The sequence below is a fragment of the Coccomyxa subellipsoidea genome, assembly GCF_000258705.1.
Source record: "Coccomyxa subellipsoidea C-169, whole genome shotgun sequence".
Classification (NCBI taxonomy): Eukaryota; Viridiplantae; Chlorophyta; class Trebouxiophyceae; family Coccomyxaceae; genus Coccomyxa; species Coccomyxa subellipsoidea.
In genome coordinates this window covers 578944-596497 of record NW_005178019.1, presented here as the reverse complement: position 1 = coordinate 596497, position 17554 = coordinate 578944, and the positions used below count along the sequence as shown (strand labels likewise).

At 53.0% G+C, this 17554-nt stretch overlaps 2 protein-coding genes across 2 annotated transcripts; one reads left to right on the top strand and one right to left on the bottom strand.

The window, feature by feature from the left end:
- Nucleotides 1-1294: 1294 nt before the first annotated feature.
- Nucleotides 1295-5525, bottom strand: COCSUDRAFT_45441 (hypothetical protein; the record flags this gene model as incomplete). Its single annotated transcript, XM_005642883.1, has 9 exons — nucleotides 1295-1443; nucleotides 1608-1742; nucleotides 2018-2019; nucleotides 2123-2255; nucleotides 2983-3066; nucleotides 3816-4023; nucleotides 4413-4440; nucleotides 5167-5197; nucleotides 5480-5525. The coding sequence occupies 9 exons, from the start codon at nucleotides 5523-5525 to the stop codon at nucleotides 1295-1297; spliced, it is 816 nt and encodes a 271-aa protein (XP_005642940.1).
- A 2643-nt stretch (nucleotides 5526-8168) lies between these two features.
- Nucleotides 8169-16721, top strand: COCSUDRAFT_60359 (hypothetical protein; the record flags this gene model as incomplete). Its single annotated transcript, XM_005642882.1, has 17 exons — nucleotides 8169-8645; nucleotides 8914-9165; nucleotides 9477-9582; nucleotides 10056-10267; nucleotides 10572-10757; nucleotides 10965-11155; nucleotides 11454-11646; nucleotides 11931-12377; nucleotides 12593-12740; nucleotides 12874-12911; nucleotides 13008-14268; nucleotides 14363-14385; nucleotides 14621-14782; nucleotides 15163-15246; nucleotides 15362-15430; nucleotides 15845-15980; nucleotides 16546-16721. The coding sequence occupies 17 exons, from the start codon at nucleotides 8169-8171 to the stop codon at nucleotides 16719-16721; spliced, it is 4161 nt and encodes a 1386-aa protein (XP_005642939.1).
- Between the last annotated feature and the right edge of the window lie 833 nt (nucleotides 16722-17554).

The window sequence follows — 17554 nt, the reverse complement described above, 5'->3', positions numbered from 1 at the left end:
CTTAGTCCTACTCTTGCCACTGATACTGCTGCCCTGCCAGTACAGACCATAGCAGCTCGAAAGGATTTGAAGCTCACTTTAAGGCAGGTTTGAAGGCAGTGCTCCAAAGTCATATAAGCAGCGCTATTCTTACAGACCACAGTGGACACAGTGTGCAGGATGCAAGCTTGCATTCCATCATCATTGCGTCAATATTTCAAATTTGAGTCGAACCTTCTGCGCACTGGCGCAAATGCACTGTGTGCAACCTTGACACTTCATCATTCCAGCAAGTTAACATTCACTCGGACAGCAAACAGGCTGTCTGGAGGTGTCAAGGGTGCTGAAACGAAAGCCATCTGCCACTGATGCACAACACAGTGTACACAAGCATCAAATGCTGCTGTTCCGCAATGGCACATTTCTGACGATCGCAAAGGACTGCATGCAGACGGAGTGACTCATATGCTGAAGGAGATGCAACATAAACGGATGCAATGGTCACACTGGTGCTGCAAGTAATGCACACATTCCAATCTCTCAAGGCTCCAGATCCTGATTCCAGCAGGCACTATTCAATCTCTGCCTCACGCGTAATTTCCAACGCTGGGCTCTATCGTCCTCATGCATCGAAGTACTCTGCAGCCTCGCTCAACCGCTCTGGAGTAGCATGGTAAGAGTTTCTGCATGGATCATGGCAGCTGCAGCGGATGTGCTGCCCTGAGCTGAGGCTGCAGCAGTGGTGCAGCGGCATAACCACCTGAACAGCAGCAGAGAAGCACTTTTCAGGCGCTGCGGCAACTTCCTTCAACGTCACGAGCCTGCACAGACGCTTCTCAGCCTGCACAACCCCAAGTAGGACCCATTGACCCTTGATTGTTGAAATGGGGTATTCGGTCCGCCTCATCTGGAGGAGCACCTGGAAAAGGTGGGACAGTCGTGTCACGGCCTGCCCACATGTAAATCGAGCTGCAAAAGGAGGGGTTTAGGGGAGGGGTTTAGGAGCGCAAACAACAGCCAACTCATAGCTGAACGATAGAGAATAGCAACTGTTCAAGCAAGAGCCTTTGAGCGGACCATTCTGGGGTACCAGAATGCAGGATGCCTGCCCAGAATGGAAGCTGCAAGACACCTGTCCTGGATCACTAGAGCAACACCATGACCAAACGTATTGCACTCACACACTTCAGACCATCCCATACTTGCACCTACTAGGCCATTGTGAGTCATGCCTGCTCATGCAGCAAGAGCAGCAACACCCACATCCTGAGCAGCATTTCAGAATTGACATTCGGTTTAGACATGCAGAGCAGGTTCAATCCGCACTTGCTGCAGCGGCAGCGGCGGCGGCCGCAGCAGATTCTCCGCCGAAGCCAAATTCGCGGTTCTCAAAGCCACGGCCCTCTCCAAAGCCACGGTCACCAAAGCCGCCAAAGCCCGCCAGCTTGCGGCCAAAGCCAGAGCCTGCGAGCAGGAACTATCCGCAGGCAACGCATCCATTGAATATGGGTTCAGTCTTGCCGTTCTTGACAAAGGCACCTACTACTGAAAACAACAGCATCAGTGCCGTGCCAAAATCGCGCTCCAGCAATGCAGTATCACATGCAAATTCGAAAGGGCATGCGCACTTGCTGCAGCTGCGGCGGCTGCCGCGGCAGATTCGCCGCCGAAGCCGAACTCACAGTTCTCAAAGCCATGGCCCCCGAAGTCACGGCCCTGTTCAAAGCCGCCAAAATCTGCCAGCTCGCGGCCAAAGCCGGAGCCTGCATGCAGGAATAATTTCATGTTGATACGCTTTCATCATCCATGAGGATCAGTGCGTCGCAGCACCCTTTCTGTCACAGCCTTCCAACCGTCTCTATCTTCGGCTTTCCTCAGGAAGGAGGCTACGCCAAATCACAGAGACAGAGCAAGACACTCCAAGCCCTGTCTGCTCAGACTCAATTTAATACCTGACAAGCCTACCTCTTCTACCATTTGCTACACAACACACAAATTCTGTTTCACATCATGCTATTCCTGCCAAGAGGCAGGATACGTCTGCAAATTAAAGCTCCACCTTAAAACCGGCAGCAGCAGCAATGCCTGGCCACAGCTGCTCTGCAGCATTGAAATTTTCGAATGCAAATATGAAAACGCGCACTTCCTGCGGCTGCGGCGGCTGCCGCGGCAGATTCGCCGCCGAACCCGAATCCGAATCTCAAAGCCACGGCCCGCGAAGTCACGGCCGTGTCCAAAGCCGCCAAAGTCCGCCAGCTTGCGGCCTGCGCCGGTGCCTGAGACACATGTGCGCACATGTCAGCAATATGAAGTACAGTTAGTCATTGCTATGTGATATTAGCAATGGATCATCATCTGCAAAATCTCTGCCGGTGACTGCGCGGAGAGCGCACCTGTCATTAACATGAGATTCGATGTTGTGCTGATCAGTGATACTTACATAAGCTGGGTGCCAGTATTCCTTGAAAAGAGTCAAGCTGAAAGCAAACGCTCAGGAAGCCTCAGACATATGCTTGGCTAATGTGGCGAAGGCCAGCCAGCCCATGCTTCTGGGTTCTGGTCTGCATAGAACCAAAGTTTGGAACATCAACTCACTTGAACTGCCACGTAAAGAACACAAGTCTGAAGTCCTGGGTTGCCTAGAGACAACCAAATGTGGTGTCTGGCCAATCGGGGAAATATGTTTCGGCCGTAACAATCGCTGCCCACATGACAAGCATGTGACCCATAATGAGAGCTGCTCTCAAGGTCCAAGAGAGGCAGGGATCACAGGCTGAAATGATGCTGTGCTTTCTGCAGCAGGACTGCAATGCATGCCCTGCTAAGGGATATGCAAGGCAGCAATACTCCTCCATTATGGGGCAGTCCAATAGGCAAACGACTAACAATTCTCCTGCGGACTGATGAATCCGCAGTGCAGTATCTTGGTTTAGGGTCCCCTGCAAAAATGCAGGTAGGTCCCAGTGTTCATTAAAGGGGGGTACGTCAGGGAAGTAAACGTACCGGCAGCTGTGAAGCTGTTGTCAGAAGTTGCAGCGAGGTGCCTGCAGCTGCGCCAGAAGGGCCAGCAGCGCCACCAGGGAATGTCTGCAGGGTCAGTAATTACCATTAAATACCTTATAAGTGGGGCAGAGGTAGTTTACAAAGGCGACTAGAGGTAATTTACTCATGATCAAGGCAGTTTCTAAGATGTTCCTGTCAGAGGCAAGGTTTTTGTGCAGACAAAGTGCACGGTCACATGTCCTACCCCTTCAAACAGAAGTTCGAATGCTCTGACCAGTCTTCTCAAAATTCCAGTGAGGAACTCACACGCCCACTTGGCTGCCCCGATGGACTTTCCGCATGCAAGCAAAAGGTACCTTGAAAGATTTACTGACTCAAATGCACAGGAGGACAGGACATGTGTTAGAGGAAAGAAGCTACTTATCTGATTCATGACGCATGGAATCTAATTGGAAGCAGCCAGCAACAGAACCAAAGGCACATGCATTGCTCATTTGATTCTCTCTGGCAGCATCCATGCATCGTGGGAGCTGCTAAATATGTACATTACTTTGACAACCCGTTGCACCGCGTCGTAGAGTATTCTTGCAATAATGTGTCCTGCTCGGCTTAGAGAAGGCAAAATGCCAGACATGCAGGCATAGGTTTCGCCAGGAAGCTTCAAAGAGTTTTCAAAAGTCAAAAGTCAAACATCAAAAGCTGAAGGGGATTCTGTACATTTCACCAGCGCAAAAACTTGTCCTGCTCAAGGAAAAGAGGGTAGAATGCCAGGCATGAAGGCATTGCAAGCGCCTCAAATTTTAAAATCGAAGGGAAGTTCAAAGGGTGCTCACGCGTTGCAGCAGGGACGTAGATGGTCCTGGCATGGCCATTCTCATCCACAATGCTGATGGCGCCATTCTCGTCAAAGTTCCCCGCAGCCCCCTTGAAGCCGCGGGGCTCAGAGGAGGAGCTTGGGAAGACTTCCTGGGTGTTGGATGACTCGAGGCCTGGCTCGCGCAGACGCCCTGAGACTTCGTGTCCAGGCGTGGTCAGGGCATTCTGCATGCCACACTTCGGGGAATGTGTCAATTTCAATTCAAACGTGTCAGGCCAAAAATGGGTAATTGAGAGGGCATTGACACAGATCCTGGGTTGTCCAGACGGCACTTTCTGAATTTCCCTGGGCAATCCCAGGGACTCTAGAATAGCTTGGCTTAGACATATAGTAATGGCTTTCGATGTGCTGAAATTCTTGGGACTTAAAGCCCGTGCCAGAACCAAGAAGCAAGAGCCCAATGTCAGGAAGATACCCCGGACATGTCGAACTCTGGATCAAATGGATGCATGGGTAACCGCAGAGCAACAAAGAGACCAGATGCTGCTACACAAAACCCAACAAGGTGCATCAGGACAAAGAGCACATCTTTTTACTGGTGAAGGTCACTCACATTCAGGTTCACTCCATCTTCAGCCGGCCTGCGCAAACACCATGTGCCATGCATCACTCCATGAGCCTCCATTCACTTGCCATGCATTAGCATGCAGCAGCCACCATGCAGCTGCAGGTGACTTCCTTTGGTATCTTTGCCAACTAGAGTGGTCCGCACATAGGCGTTTGCTTGAGCAATTCCTAGTCTCTAATCTTCATCCATCTGTGATTTTGCTGTTGTCTCAAGCTCCCTAGCCCCTGTTTTGCAGCTCGATTCACATTTGGGCAGGCCATAACACGACTGTCCCACCTTTCTCAGGTGCTCTTAGTTATTATTATTATTATTATTATTATTATTATTATTATTATTATTATTATTATTATTATTATTATTATTATTATTATTATTATTATTATTATTATTATTATTGCACGCTTTTCCTGCCAAGAGGCAAGGTGCTTCCTGCAGACAAGCTGCAGTTAAAGGCTGCCACAATCCTACCCCTTTGGACTTGCCAGATCCAAGCAAGACCCAATCAACCGTGGGCACGGTGCTCAGCATTTGTACTGCCCCCCCCCAGCCGGGGCCAACCGAGGCCAGCCGGGGCTCTACTAATTTGGGCGAAATAGATCTTTGAAAAATGTGGCACCATTTCAGCCTTTGCACATGCCATGCATGACACTGTGGCTTTCAGCCATTGATGCATGCCCTGCTGGGCTGCATGCAAGCAAATGATTGCCATGGAAGCAGGATGCTTGGCTTCAGATCGCACCTGTCACTGGCCTGGACTTGGTGGGAAGCACCTGCAGGCCACATAAATCTGAAGCACAGCCACTGAATAGGGAAATAGGCTCTGGTTATGGGATCCAAGGGGAAGAGGCATGCAGATCAGAAGCACACTGAGCATGCCAGCAAGCTGTGTGCTTCCTGCCTGCAAATACTTGCCACGTTCTGGAAGAATTCATTTGCACGTAAGCGCCGAGCACTACGAGGGAGCGAATTCAGGGGTGCCCGACTGTGTCGCACTCGAACAACAGGTCGGCAACAGGCTGGCACCAAAAGCATTTGAGAAGCACTTGGAGCACCAGTGCACACAGCGAGCAGGACGAAGACGCAAGCGAGGCCTTTCATGTTGAAGTGCATGGAGTTCGGTGTGTTTCAGACGGGGCAGTGGCTTCAGCAGGTCTCGTTGACTGGACGATCGCAGGTCGATCCCAGGAAGCCTGAGGCTGTGAGCAGCAAGACGTTTCCTTTCACTTTTGGGACTCAGGATTGCTTCAGCAAGCTTCAGGTCTGAAAGTTTCGTGGCTTGCTCGGGTCCTTTGGCTGACGTAAAGGAAATCCTTTTCATCTTTTAGTCATACTTCGACATCAGTGGGAACTTTTCGATATGTTTCAGTTGAATGTGAAGTCGAGCCATGTGGGGCTCAGCGAAGCAGCAAGGGAGCTAGAGCTTTGATCTCTGCCATTTTTACAGCTGCTCCTGCTGGCACCATATGTGTCTTGGCAGGGCGAGTCGTCCTGAATACGCAAGACGGCTCTACTTTCATGTCGCCAGCAGGTCTCGATCTCAGCACCTCAGAATGGCTCGACCATGCATTTTGCTGCAACTAGAGGGAATCCTGGCAAAGCAGAACACAAGGTAGGAATCACGTGGCGCACCTATCCTAGGTCAGACACCAAGAGGAGCTCCTGCTTCAATCATTCCATGACTGGACTAGCTACTCACCAACGGCATCATGCAGGCAGGGAAACAATCATGATCATGATGATGATGGTGCATAGCTACCAGCCGCGCACGACACACTCCATATTAAAATATTTTATACACTCGCCACTGACAAATTGTCCTTGCAGACAATTTGCCATTCAACAGCTGATCAGTATGTATACAGATTACATCGGGCCAATCTTGATGAATCTGAAAATGTACTTGCGCCGCCAAGAGCTTCTGATGACACAGGCACATACCACAATACAGCTGGAGTGGATCCTATAAATTAACTTATTATAATTTAACATTTTAAACTTTAAACAACTGGGACGGATCAGCTTCCTAAAGCCGTGCGGCGGCAGCTGTGAGAGGATCCCCCGTGGCCCAATGAGCCGCTCAGAACAGCGCAGAGACTGCTCAAGCCACAGGTGCCTCAAAAGGTGCTTGCTGCACCAGCAATCACCGGTGCATGCACCTGCCCGGAAGGCACTGCAAGACCTCTTGTGTCACCCACGGAGGACGGTCAGCAACAAATGTTTTTGATGCGGCAGCTGTGAGAGGAGCCCCCGTGGCCCGACGAGCCTCTCAGGACAGGGCCACAGCTGTGGTGCTTGGTGGACCATTTTTCAGCGATGCATGCAGTTGAGAGGGCACTGCAGCAGCTGGAACCACGGCTGCGCTCGGCCCTGCGGCCGCCTCCTGCGCTGCAAACCTCAGCGGCTCCTGTGGCGCGCGCATGCATGCACTTCAGCTGACAAGTAAATGACAAGATGAAACAGTCATCATTTCTGAACCTGGACAAAATCAAGACGAGCTCGTGATCTTCATTGAGTTCCACCTGGACGCTCTCAAGGGTCCATAAAGTGAATGCAGCCCGCATTGTGTTTTTCTATTTTTGCAAATTTTAGTTGAGCACGGGCATGGTAAGACGCCACTAGTGAATGCTCAATTTTAGGCTCATGCAATCCAATTCAAGGTTGAAGCTGAAGCATTCACCCGGTGCCCGAGGGGAGGCTCACTTCAGCTGACATTTCAGTGCATGCAATGCACAGTCATTAAAACTGCTGACCGAGACTCACCACCTGAGTGTTCCCACTCAGCCAAACGCAAGCAAAGCTGAGGCTCAGCCGAGGCATACAGCAACGATGACGCACTTTTGGGGTTTTATTTTTTGAAATTTTGAGGTCTTTAGGGTTCAGAAGAGGCTCATGTCAGTGTCAGCAGGCATGTCAGATTGAGAGGCATAGGCCGACCCCAACCCGAGGGCCCTGTGAAAATATCAAGGGTCATTTGGCATCGATCCAGACTGCCAGCAGTGCATGGCCCACAGGAATGTCTGCCTCTGCCTGAATCTGCTTGAAGAAGAATTACTCGACTGCGACCGCCCCTCTTGTTATCTGCAATCTATACTTATATATTCAGAAGGGTTTCCTACAAAACAAAAATTGGTGCACAATGTGTTAGGACCACCTGACAAGGTGGTCCTAACACAATGTTTGTTCCTATATGTTAATTTGTCGGTTGCTTGACTTCAAAAAAGACAACGATAAGGTACTTGAAGCTCTCAATCATCAGGAAAGCGAAATTGGGGCCCCTGCGATCATGCAATCGAATTTGCTCACGTGAGTGCTGCCACGTAGATGCCAAGTGTGCTGGCGCCAACGAATCGTCGGCTCGTCTGACCAAAGTAACATCCTTGAGATGCAGAATCTATCACTCCTGAGCAGTAATAACACTCTTGATTGCGTCAACATCGCTCATCACTAAAGCTGACCAGTCCGGGAAAAGAATACAAGAAACATCTTGTTGTATAGGATGTTGTAATTGCTCATTTTTCAACACCTGCGCGGATTTGCCAAGCAAATATCGAGGTTGTTTCACATCCTAAGGTTCCTGCCTGATCATCAGTAAGTATTATTAACGAGAGAGCTGCTCACTTGTTGTTTGCCAAATTTGTGGATGCTTGCCCTGAAAGATTGCAAGGGCTCGTCCCCTGAACCCCATGAAAGAGAGTTTGTATCTTGATGCAAGGTCCATCGTACTGCCGTGCAGGTGCCATGATGATTGAGGAGCTGTGCTCAGTCTCTTCCTCTCCTTCCTTGGACAGCTTACCTGGAGCCTTTCACAAGGTCGGCAGCACACTTGACACATCGGTAGGAGATCTACACAACACGGCAGCTCAGCACCGAATCGTGGGGAACGACCACAACAGCAGCAGCAGCAGCAGCTATTCTGGCTCCTCTGTGCTCTTCGACCTGTCTGACAACCAGTCAGATGTCTTGCGCGCCCTGTCAAGAGGGGTACAGCTCAAGGAAAACCAGCAGCCACTGTTAGCGCTTCAAAGCAGCCAGGCAGGTGCCGCGCTGGTGCCCCTGGAGAAGAACAGCTTTCAGGATGTGGCTGAGAGGGAGCAACTTGTGGCCAGATGGGCCACTCATGACAGTGCACAGGCAGTGCTGGATGTGGCTTATGCAACCGAGAGGGCTCTGCAGGAACTGGAGTTCGAAATGCAGCTGCAGGGGCCGGGCACTCCTATGGTGCGCTGTGCACCCTGTTATTCATTGGAATGTATTGCAGTGGTGCACATACTGTGATGCTTGAAGTGCATGCGGCTACATGCCATCGTCATGACTGGCGAAAGCCACAAAAGTATCATGCAAACGTCATCCTGCTTTTGGCAGACACTGGTAGCAAAAGGTTTCTGGCAATGCCTGTGTGGTTTGATAGGTGAAGCGGGTTTTGCATGGAGGAAAGGACAGAGCTGTAGATTGTGGATTGCCAAATAAGTTTATGCTTATGTGACAGGTGAGGCTAGAGGAGGCAACGCAGCATGCCGGGCACCTGCAGGAGGCAAACCAGGCGCTAGCGGAGGAGAGGGATGCGCTGAGCCAGCAGCTGAGTCACCAGCGATACATTGAAGCCCAGCAAGCTGCGCAGAGCCTTGAGGAGGCACGCGCAGCTGCCGCGCAGCTGCATGCACAGAATGCGCAACTTCTGGACGAGCGCGGGCAGCTGCTCCATGCCCTGGCAGCTGCCCGGCAGCAGCTGCAGCAGCAGGTGCGGCTGCCCCATTAATTATCTTGGGGGTGCCTTACACTAGCTGAAATGTCTCGAAGCATCTACACGAGGCATTTTTCGCTGTGGCATTCTACTGCATAGACGTCAAAATAGCTGGGCCTGCTAATTTTGATTGGTTCATCACGCTCACTGTGTGCACCTAAGGGCCCGTAGCCACTTTTATGCTCGTTTTTCCCTGCCTCTCTCACCAGTAAATAAGACTGCGCGCATTTTTTTGTGCGCAGATCCCTCTTGGCGGACCGCCTACTATTGTCGGCATACACTTAAACCCTGGCAATATGCAATTCCAGGCTGCGGGTGATGCGGAGAGACAGACGCTGATGCGCCGCGCGGCCGACGCCGAGAAGGCCACTTGTGCGCTGTTGGAGCAGCATGCTCGGGAGGCGGCCATGCTAGGTGTGCACACCTCAACAATGTGGCCCCTGTTTGCCCGGCGAGATGGCTCAAATCATCATGATTATACTGTCTCCATGAGAGTGTGACGCGAGCCGCTGTTTCCCTCCTTGCTGGCAGATGTAGCCGGCGCTATATCAATGAAGTGTGCTCAAGATCCTGCACAAACAGCCATCAGAGCAGATGCCTAATACACTCTGATCAACAGATTATTGTCTAAACGACAGAGTTTGATGTTAAGCGCTGCGGCCATCCTGGCCTACAGTGCACTGACATCTGCTCGGATGGTTGTCTGTATAGGATCTTGAGCTCTGAAGACATGTCCAGTAACCAATGAGAATGGCATTTCCGAGTCTACGCACGTGCTGGTGTATCACCAAGCTCATGCAAGAGTGTCTTTGCTTTCCTTTCCTTCTCTCAGCTTTGCCCCACCTATTGACAGAAGAGTGATGAACTTTATGCATAACGATCCGCAGGGGAGAGGCATAGGGCTGGGATGGAACATCTGCAAGCGCTGAGGGAAGCTGAGTCACAGCATGCTCAGCGTGCGGAGCAGGCGCTGACATCAGCGCGGCAGGAGCTTAGTCAGCGGGCCGAGCGCTGCGCTGATCTGGAGCGCGCGCTTGAACAGGCGACCGCTGATGCGCGCGCCGCGGCTCAGCGGGAGCTCACTGATGTCAGCGCACAGGTGGCCCCCACGCTCAAGTACTTGCTTTTCATTCCCCTGAACTGGCAAAGTACTGTAGTTCTAAGCCTTGACGGTACCCTTGCATTGCCCATGTTTGTCAAAAATTTTGGACCTTAGCATTCAGATGAGCTCTATATCAGTAGCATCTCATCAAGACAGGGATGCCAAGACGAGCCCAGCTCGGTCTGTAGGGCCACTCTCAGCATCTGAGTGTTGCCGGGCCTGGGAAAGCCCTTCCCTGGACGTGGGACGCTTATTTCCCAAACCCCAAGCCGTTTTCATTGATTTTGAATGTGCTGTACAGCTGGCGGCCGAGAGGGAACGCAGCGCTGCAGCCGAGCGCGCCCGGGAGGCGGCGGCCGCCATAGCAAAAATTGAAGCGGATCGGGTGAAGTGCGCGCTTGAAAAAGAGATCCAGCAGATCAGAGCTGCAGCAGCAGCCGAATTTAAAGAAGAAGCCAACGCTGCCAAGGACAGAGCCATCCAACAGGTGCAGTGGACTTCATTCCTTTGACCCAATTGATGCCTGATAAGCATTCAAAACATCTGTAACAAGCAGGTTGAGGAACAAAATGGTGTATCAGGCGGTGCTCGATTTCTACCAGCCTTTGATGTGAGCAACATACCTGGGCTGCTCTGGCATTGTGCAACCTCTTGGCAAGATGATGCCCATGACATCATCCATTCGGCTCTGCAGGAGAGGCTTGCTCATGAACAAAAGCTGCAAAAGGTCAGAGAGGCGGCTAAAGCAGACCTGCAAAGAGCGCTGGCGGCAAAAGATCGCGAAGCGCAGAAGAGCACCGAGACGATTGTCAAGCTGGAAGCACTGGCACGCGCTGAGCGGCAGAAAGCGGCCGCTGCCGAGACGCGCCTTGCTACCGAGCAAAAGTGCACTCTCATCACCTTTGCACCTTCAAAACTATGCAGACAGCAGGATATGTAATGTCTGCATCATTCTACTCGCCTGCTAATTGCTGCCACACTTACATGTGGCCTCACCGGAAGGCCCTGTGCTAGTCATGCAAGGCAGAAGCCGGTTGATGCCCCAGATGTATACCCCCACCCAGGCAAAATAAGCAGATATAGCTATGGTCCTTGTGAATATGTATATTTATAGGCTGTCACCTCTATCCCGCGTCAACATGTTTGGTGTGCACAGAGAAGCCAACGGTGTAATTACGCGCAGGAGGGCGGAAGCTACGTTGGAAGCCGAGCGGGCAGTTTCCCGGCAGGCGGCCTGCGCAGCTTCTACCGGAGTCAGCGAGGCGCGCCGCCACGCGAGCAATGAGGCGCACCGGCTGAAGACGCGGCTGGCCGCTGCTGGCAAAAAGGCCGCCGATGCCCGGGAGGAGGCCAACGCTCTGGCTGTTCGGCTACAGGTGATTGTTCATACTGGCATCTCCTGCATGACATCATTCTGCTTCTGCTGCCTTATGGGCTTCAGGAAGGCAGAAACTTAGGGTGGTGCAATGAAGCAACATCGAGGTGCCAAACCTGGCTTGGAGAGGCTTATCATGCTGCACGAAGGTCAACTCTTTTTAAAATATGATGGTGTTTTTTTGCGAGGAAGCCAATTTTGGGACCCACTGTCCCAATGTAGATAACAACACCAAATCTCCGGCAAGGTGTGTTGTACCTCATTTGGGCTGGCAAAATGGTGCAGGAGTCGGAGGTGGCGAGGCAGGAAGCTGCGGCAGATCTCCAGCGCTGCTACGAGGAAGCCGCCTTGCTGCAGGCGCAGCTGTCCTCGCTGGCGGCCAGCTGCCGGGAAGGCGCCGACTGCCGCGTACAGCGACTAATCGCGCAGCTGCAGCAATGCAGCGACGGCCTGCGCAAGATTCACGCCTGCGCACAAGAAGCCATGCTCGAAGAGAGCATTAATCCCTCTGACGACGGCACAGTGAAGGACCCCAGTCCTCTGACTGTGGCGCGGGCAGACAGTCAGCAAAATCCTATCCATTGCGGCGAGGCCCAGATTTGGGTGCGGCCAGAAGAAGACGGGGATGACACATTAGCGTCGGCCGTCGAGGCCGTTATGGCGCTGGCTGAGCTGGCAAAGCGCGCACAGCGGGAAGAGGTACAGCAAAGGGAGCGGGCCGGGGCTGCCGAGGTACAAAAGCTTTTGGGATTTTGCCACAAATGTGACAAAAGCCACCGTTCTGTCTGATTGCATGCGGCTGCACATTGGGGTCTTGAACTCCTTTTACAACGGAATAAAATGCATTCCTCTGGACCGTATGGCCTCACCTGACCTCTTAGTGGGCAATCTATTACATGACATGCAAAAGAGAAATTTACAGCCTGAGGGAGGTGGCGTCGGTGCAGGCGGCGCTGCAGCAGCAGAGGCGGGCAGTGCAGGAGGCGCGCGCGCGGTCGGCCGCTCTCGAGATCCGCGCGGCCGAGGCGCAGCGCGGATTCGCCGACCGGGCGGCCGCCGCCGATGCACGGTTTGAGGAGCTGCTGCGGCAGGCAGGTTTTTTAATATTATTTTTGGACCATATTGGTTGAATAAATTGGCCTGTAGAGCGTCAAACACCAAAGTCTTTGGATATATTTCAGACTGGTATGCCCTTGCATTTGCGTGCTTTGAGGCAATGCGGTAGCAGGCGCGCTCCTGTTCAGTGCACAACTGTACCCGTATTTTGTATTTGTGGGGTTTGATGCTTTTGTGAGAAAAGTTGTTTTGCATTTGTCTACACCAGCAATTGTTTGAAGCAATTATCACTGGTGCATAAAACAGGGGCGGGCGGAGACTGCTCGTCTCCAAAGCGAGGCCGCCGCGCTCGAGCAGCGGCTGGCTGACGGCCTCTGCATCAATCTCGCCACCACCGCCGCCGATGCAGGCGCGGCTCGCGACGCCCTCGCTGCAACAGACGCCGCTGCCGCGGACGCGGCCGCCGCCCGGGACGCCCTGGCTTCGGCAGAAGCTGCCGCGGCCGGCCGGGCGGCCGAGGTCGAGGCGCTCTCCAGCCGGCTGGCAGCAGCGGATGCGCGTGAAGCGGCGCGGCAGGAGGAGCTCGCGCGGACCGAGGCGCAGCTCGCCGGCGCACGTGAGCGGCTGGCCGCGGCCGAGGCGGCCCGGGCCGACGTGGGCGCGCGGTCGCTGCTGCAGGCGCAGACGGCGCTGCTCAAGGCGGAGGGCCGCCTGTCGGAGCAGGCCGCCGATATAAACCGCTTGCAACAGCGGCTGGCAATGGCCAATGCTGATGCCGGGACCATACAGGCACTGAAAATCGACTTGGAGGCGGCGGAAAGCAGGGCGTCGGAACAGAAGAGTGAGCTGACAAAGCTCAGACACGACCTGTCAGAGACGGAGGCAAAGTGTGCAGATGCATGGGACTTGGAAAGGCAGCGCAGACAGGATAATGAAACGCTGGAGGCTGACATGGAGGCTGCGAGAGATCAGCTCGCAGCAGCAAAGAGCCGGCAGCAAGCTCTTCTGGCCGATGTTGCTCTGCTCACGGCGGCCGTTGAAGCCTCAGCATCTCTCCTTGAAGCCACACTGCAGCCCGGTCTCGCATCGGCTATCGTTCTCCCGGAAGCCGCCGTCGGTGACCCACCAAATGTCTTAGGCACCACTACTGAAGAAAATTCACACCCGGAAGGGGAAGTAGAGAGTGCACAGGACGTGGAAGCCACAGCCGCCAGAGTGAGAAATGCAGCGCAATCAGCGACGGCGCAGATCGCGGCGCTGCGCGCAGATCTGGAGTCCACCGCCTCCGAGCGCGAACGCGCGGCAGCCACGGCGGTTGGCCTGGGGCTGGCGTTGGCGCGTGCCGAATCGGAGGCGGCCGCGGCGGCGGCTGAGAGCGACAGGGAACGCGCGGAGACGGAGCGGCGGCTGCGCGAGGGGAGAAAGAAGATGGAAGAGTTGGCGGCCGCGCTGGAAGGGTGCAGGGTGCTGCTGCGGCAGTCGCAGGAGGAGGGTGTGAATTTGCAGGCCACCTGTGAGTTGCTGCGGGAGCGGCTGCAGACCGCTGAGAAGCGCGCCGGCAAGGCAAGTGCCATTCTACCGATAGGATTGTAGAACGTATCCCAAGACTTTAAAGTTTGAGTTGAAGTGAAGTGTAGTGGTAGCGCTTGGAATTCACGCAGGCACACTAAGTGGATTATTTCAGGTACTCAGTGCTGCTTATTGTCAAGCATTGGATGCTTTTCATTGGACCATAAAGCTTTTGTGACACACAAAAGCACAGACAGTACTACATGGCACACTTGTCTGCTGGTTACGTCCTGCTGCACTGCAGCAAAGTGTGTCCTGTCATTGGACAACTGCGGATGATGTGCATGCATCTCTGCAGCCTCTTGAGATGGCATAACAAGAATCACAGCATTGGGCGATTCAATTTGCAGGCAGCTGAGCTGAAGGTGGCGTTGGAGGCTGCACACAAAGAGGGGGAGGAGGCCCGGGGCCGCCTGTCGGATGCTGACAAGGCGCTGAGTCAGGCAAGGGCTGAGTCAGTGCGCAGGTGCAGCCAGAACAGGACACTCCTCGGCAAGCTGGCGGCTGCACAGGTGACTTCCGTGACCCGCTCGTGCCTTTCTCGACACATATAAACTCCTGCCATTTTATATATCCCCTGCCACTTCACTTGCCTGGAAAATGACCCTGCGGCCTCCCATCGAGATCTTCAGCTACGGACTTCCGTGACTCCTTTCATGATGTCGAGGTTTGCAGTGGGATCACCAACATTGCAGCGGGAAGTCTGGGCGGATTTCACAATTGTGTTTTCCTGATGAGTGTAATAGTTAGGATTTACACCTCTGACATGTGAGGCAGGGATCTGCTGGGCAACAAAATTACCTGACAAGTGAGGCAGGGTTCGGCTGGGAAATAAGTATAGAGTAGCAATATTGGCGCTACAACTGTGGAATAAAGTGTTTTGCCTGAATAGGAGCGGGCAAAAAAAGCAGAGGAGGTTGCAGAGAGCAGCAAGCTGCACATTGCTGAGCTGGACGCACAGCTGGCACAACTCCAGGTCCGCAGCACACTCTTCGACTCCATTTGACGAGGAAAGGGCATGACACAAGTGTCTTATTTTGCTACACCTGTCAAGACTGCTGTGTGCACTGAATACTAGTTGCTGCCTGCAGGACACTGTGAAACGGCTGCAGCACAATTGCAAATTGCAGGAGAGCCATATTCCGGCACATGCCCTGCAGGTGTGCGCCCCTCACTCTGCCCTTACCAGAGCAGACATGTGCCTCTCCCTTGCTCCTCATGCTATGCTGTCGGCTGACTAAATTGATCAGAAGGAACAGTTTCACCAAGCCAGATAATTGCACCTTACGCATCACATTTTCCAAAGATGACTCAAGGCGCCCTCAAGCATTTTTTACAATTTTTAAAACAATTTTTACACGAGGGAATCTGCCCACTCTACCCCGCTGCCCCGAGGGCTTTGGGCGATTTTGTGCTGTGTTTTACAGGTCCTTGTCTACAGACGTATCTCGCCTTGTGTGCAGAAACAGCGTGTAGCAATAGGAGCATCATAGCGATGAAATGCACTTCATACTCATCTTCAATCAACAACGCAAATTAAAATTGTCTTTTATGAATGTTCAATGACAACGCAGATGCTGGAGGCCGCAGAGGGGTCCCTGGTGGAGGCCCGGCGGGCGGCGGTGGCCACCGCAGAGCGGGGGGACCGGCTGTCGGCCGAGCGCGACGCCGCGATGCGCCAGGTGGCGGCGCTGCAGGCCGCGCTGGCCGGTGAGTCATTGCTGAACCCACCTAATACATCCCTGCAACCCATGCAATCAGAGTAATTATAATACATAAATTTTAGAGAGGCCCCCGCCAACTGACTGACATAGTGTTGCAGAGGAACATGGGCCGTGGCATCTTAGCGGCTTTTGTACCAAGCGCCGATGGGTGAGTCAGCATGAAATCACATAGTCAGCCCTCATTGTCCGTGCAGTCTGCTGAACGGCTGAGTGAGTTTGTGTACGTCTCATTGAGCAGTGGCGTGGACGGCTGGTATCCCAAAAAAAGGCTCTCTGGCTCTAATGAGGACGTGGTATTGTCAAACGCAAAAGATATGATCCCCCGTGCCTGGCTTCAGTGTGTTAGTGACATACTTTGTCGAGTGTTATCCCTGGCAGGCTGATGACAGAAGGTCTCTGCAACTTTTCCAGGCTATAGAAAAGAGCTTGCCTGCTCATATTCTAACTGCTGCAGACCTTTGCAAGAGAATGTGATTGTGCCATTCAATAATGCATGTGGCAGTGGCCAAATTTAGTACGTGTCATTTTGACCTAGTTTTGGGCACATGCAGGGTTGGAGGCAAGGGAAGCTGCGCTGAGCTGGACGGCGCAGCAGCTGCAGCACAGCGCAGCGCAGAGAGAGGACCCCCGGGGGACCGCAGAAGGGCCAGGGGAAATATGCGGGGGTGATCATGCCGATTGCTCCAGCTGCGCTGCCAAGGCCGAGCGCATCTCTGAGCTGAGGTGACTCCTTAGTAGTCATTTATATGATTTGGGAGGAATAGTTTGTATTCCCCCAATGCTGGATCTATATTGTGCAGCTCGCCTTCAGCCCTACATTCGTCATCCGTCAGGCATTCTCACCCTTGCACATTGCGTGCTGTCCTCTCAGAGGCAATAGGTTGCAACCTGCAAGATGTCTGTACTAGGCATTTGCAAAGGGCCCCTGCTAAGCACCTGAAGTGCATGCATGCGCGCATGCCGGGAAGTCTCCCAAGACACAAGGCGCCTTCAGCATTCCTTATCCTAGTACGGTATTTGCTGAGGAGTCTGCAGCTCACGAGATGGACTGCAGGAGCAAATCATGCGCTTGGCAATTCAGCCAAGGGTCTGGGGAAGACAGATGGGAAGGGACACTGTATCGATGAATTTCAGGGAAAGGCTATTGTGGAATCTTGAGGTAGCCACCAGCTTATATCGAACAGGGAAAGGGTTGCAACGCTGAGTCAAGCATTGTGCAATTGCAGGCGCGCACTTGCCGAGAGCTTGGCACGAAGCAAATGAAGTAATCAGGCCAATGCGTTCGACAATACTTTTGTCCGCCATGGAGCTGACATGAGATGCTTGGAATTAGCAACAGTTTGCCCAGCGCGCATGCATGGTACCAGGTGCCCAACATGATTACCTGATGTTCCCATTTCAACGCTACTTTGAAAAATTTCGTTTTTTCTATTTGAATTTTGACATCGACATTGCCATGCATGCTGCTGTCAAGAAGATGAGCAAATGCGTTTTGAATTTTAAGGATGCCCATGCTTTGCAGGAGGAATGCCAGCTGCCTGCCTTGGATCAGGGCAGGTA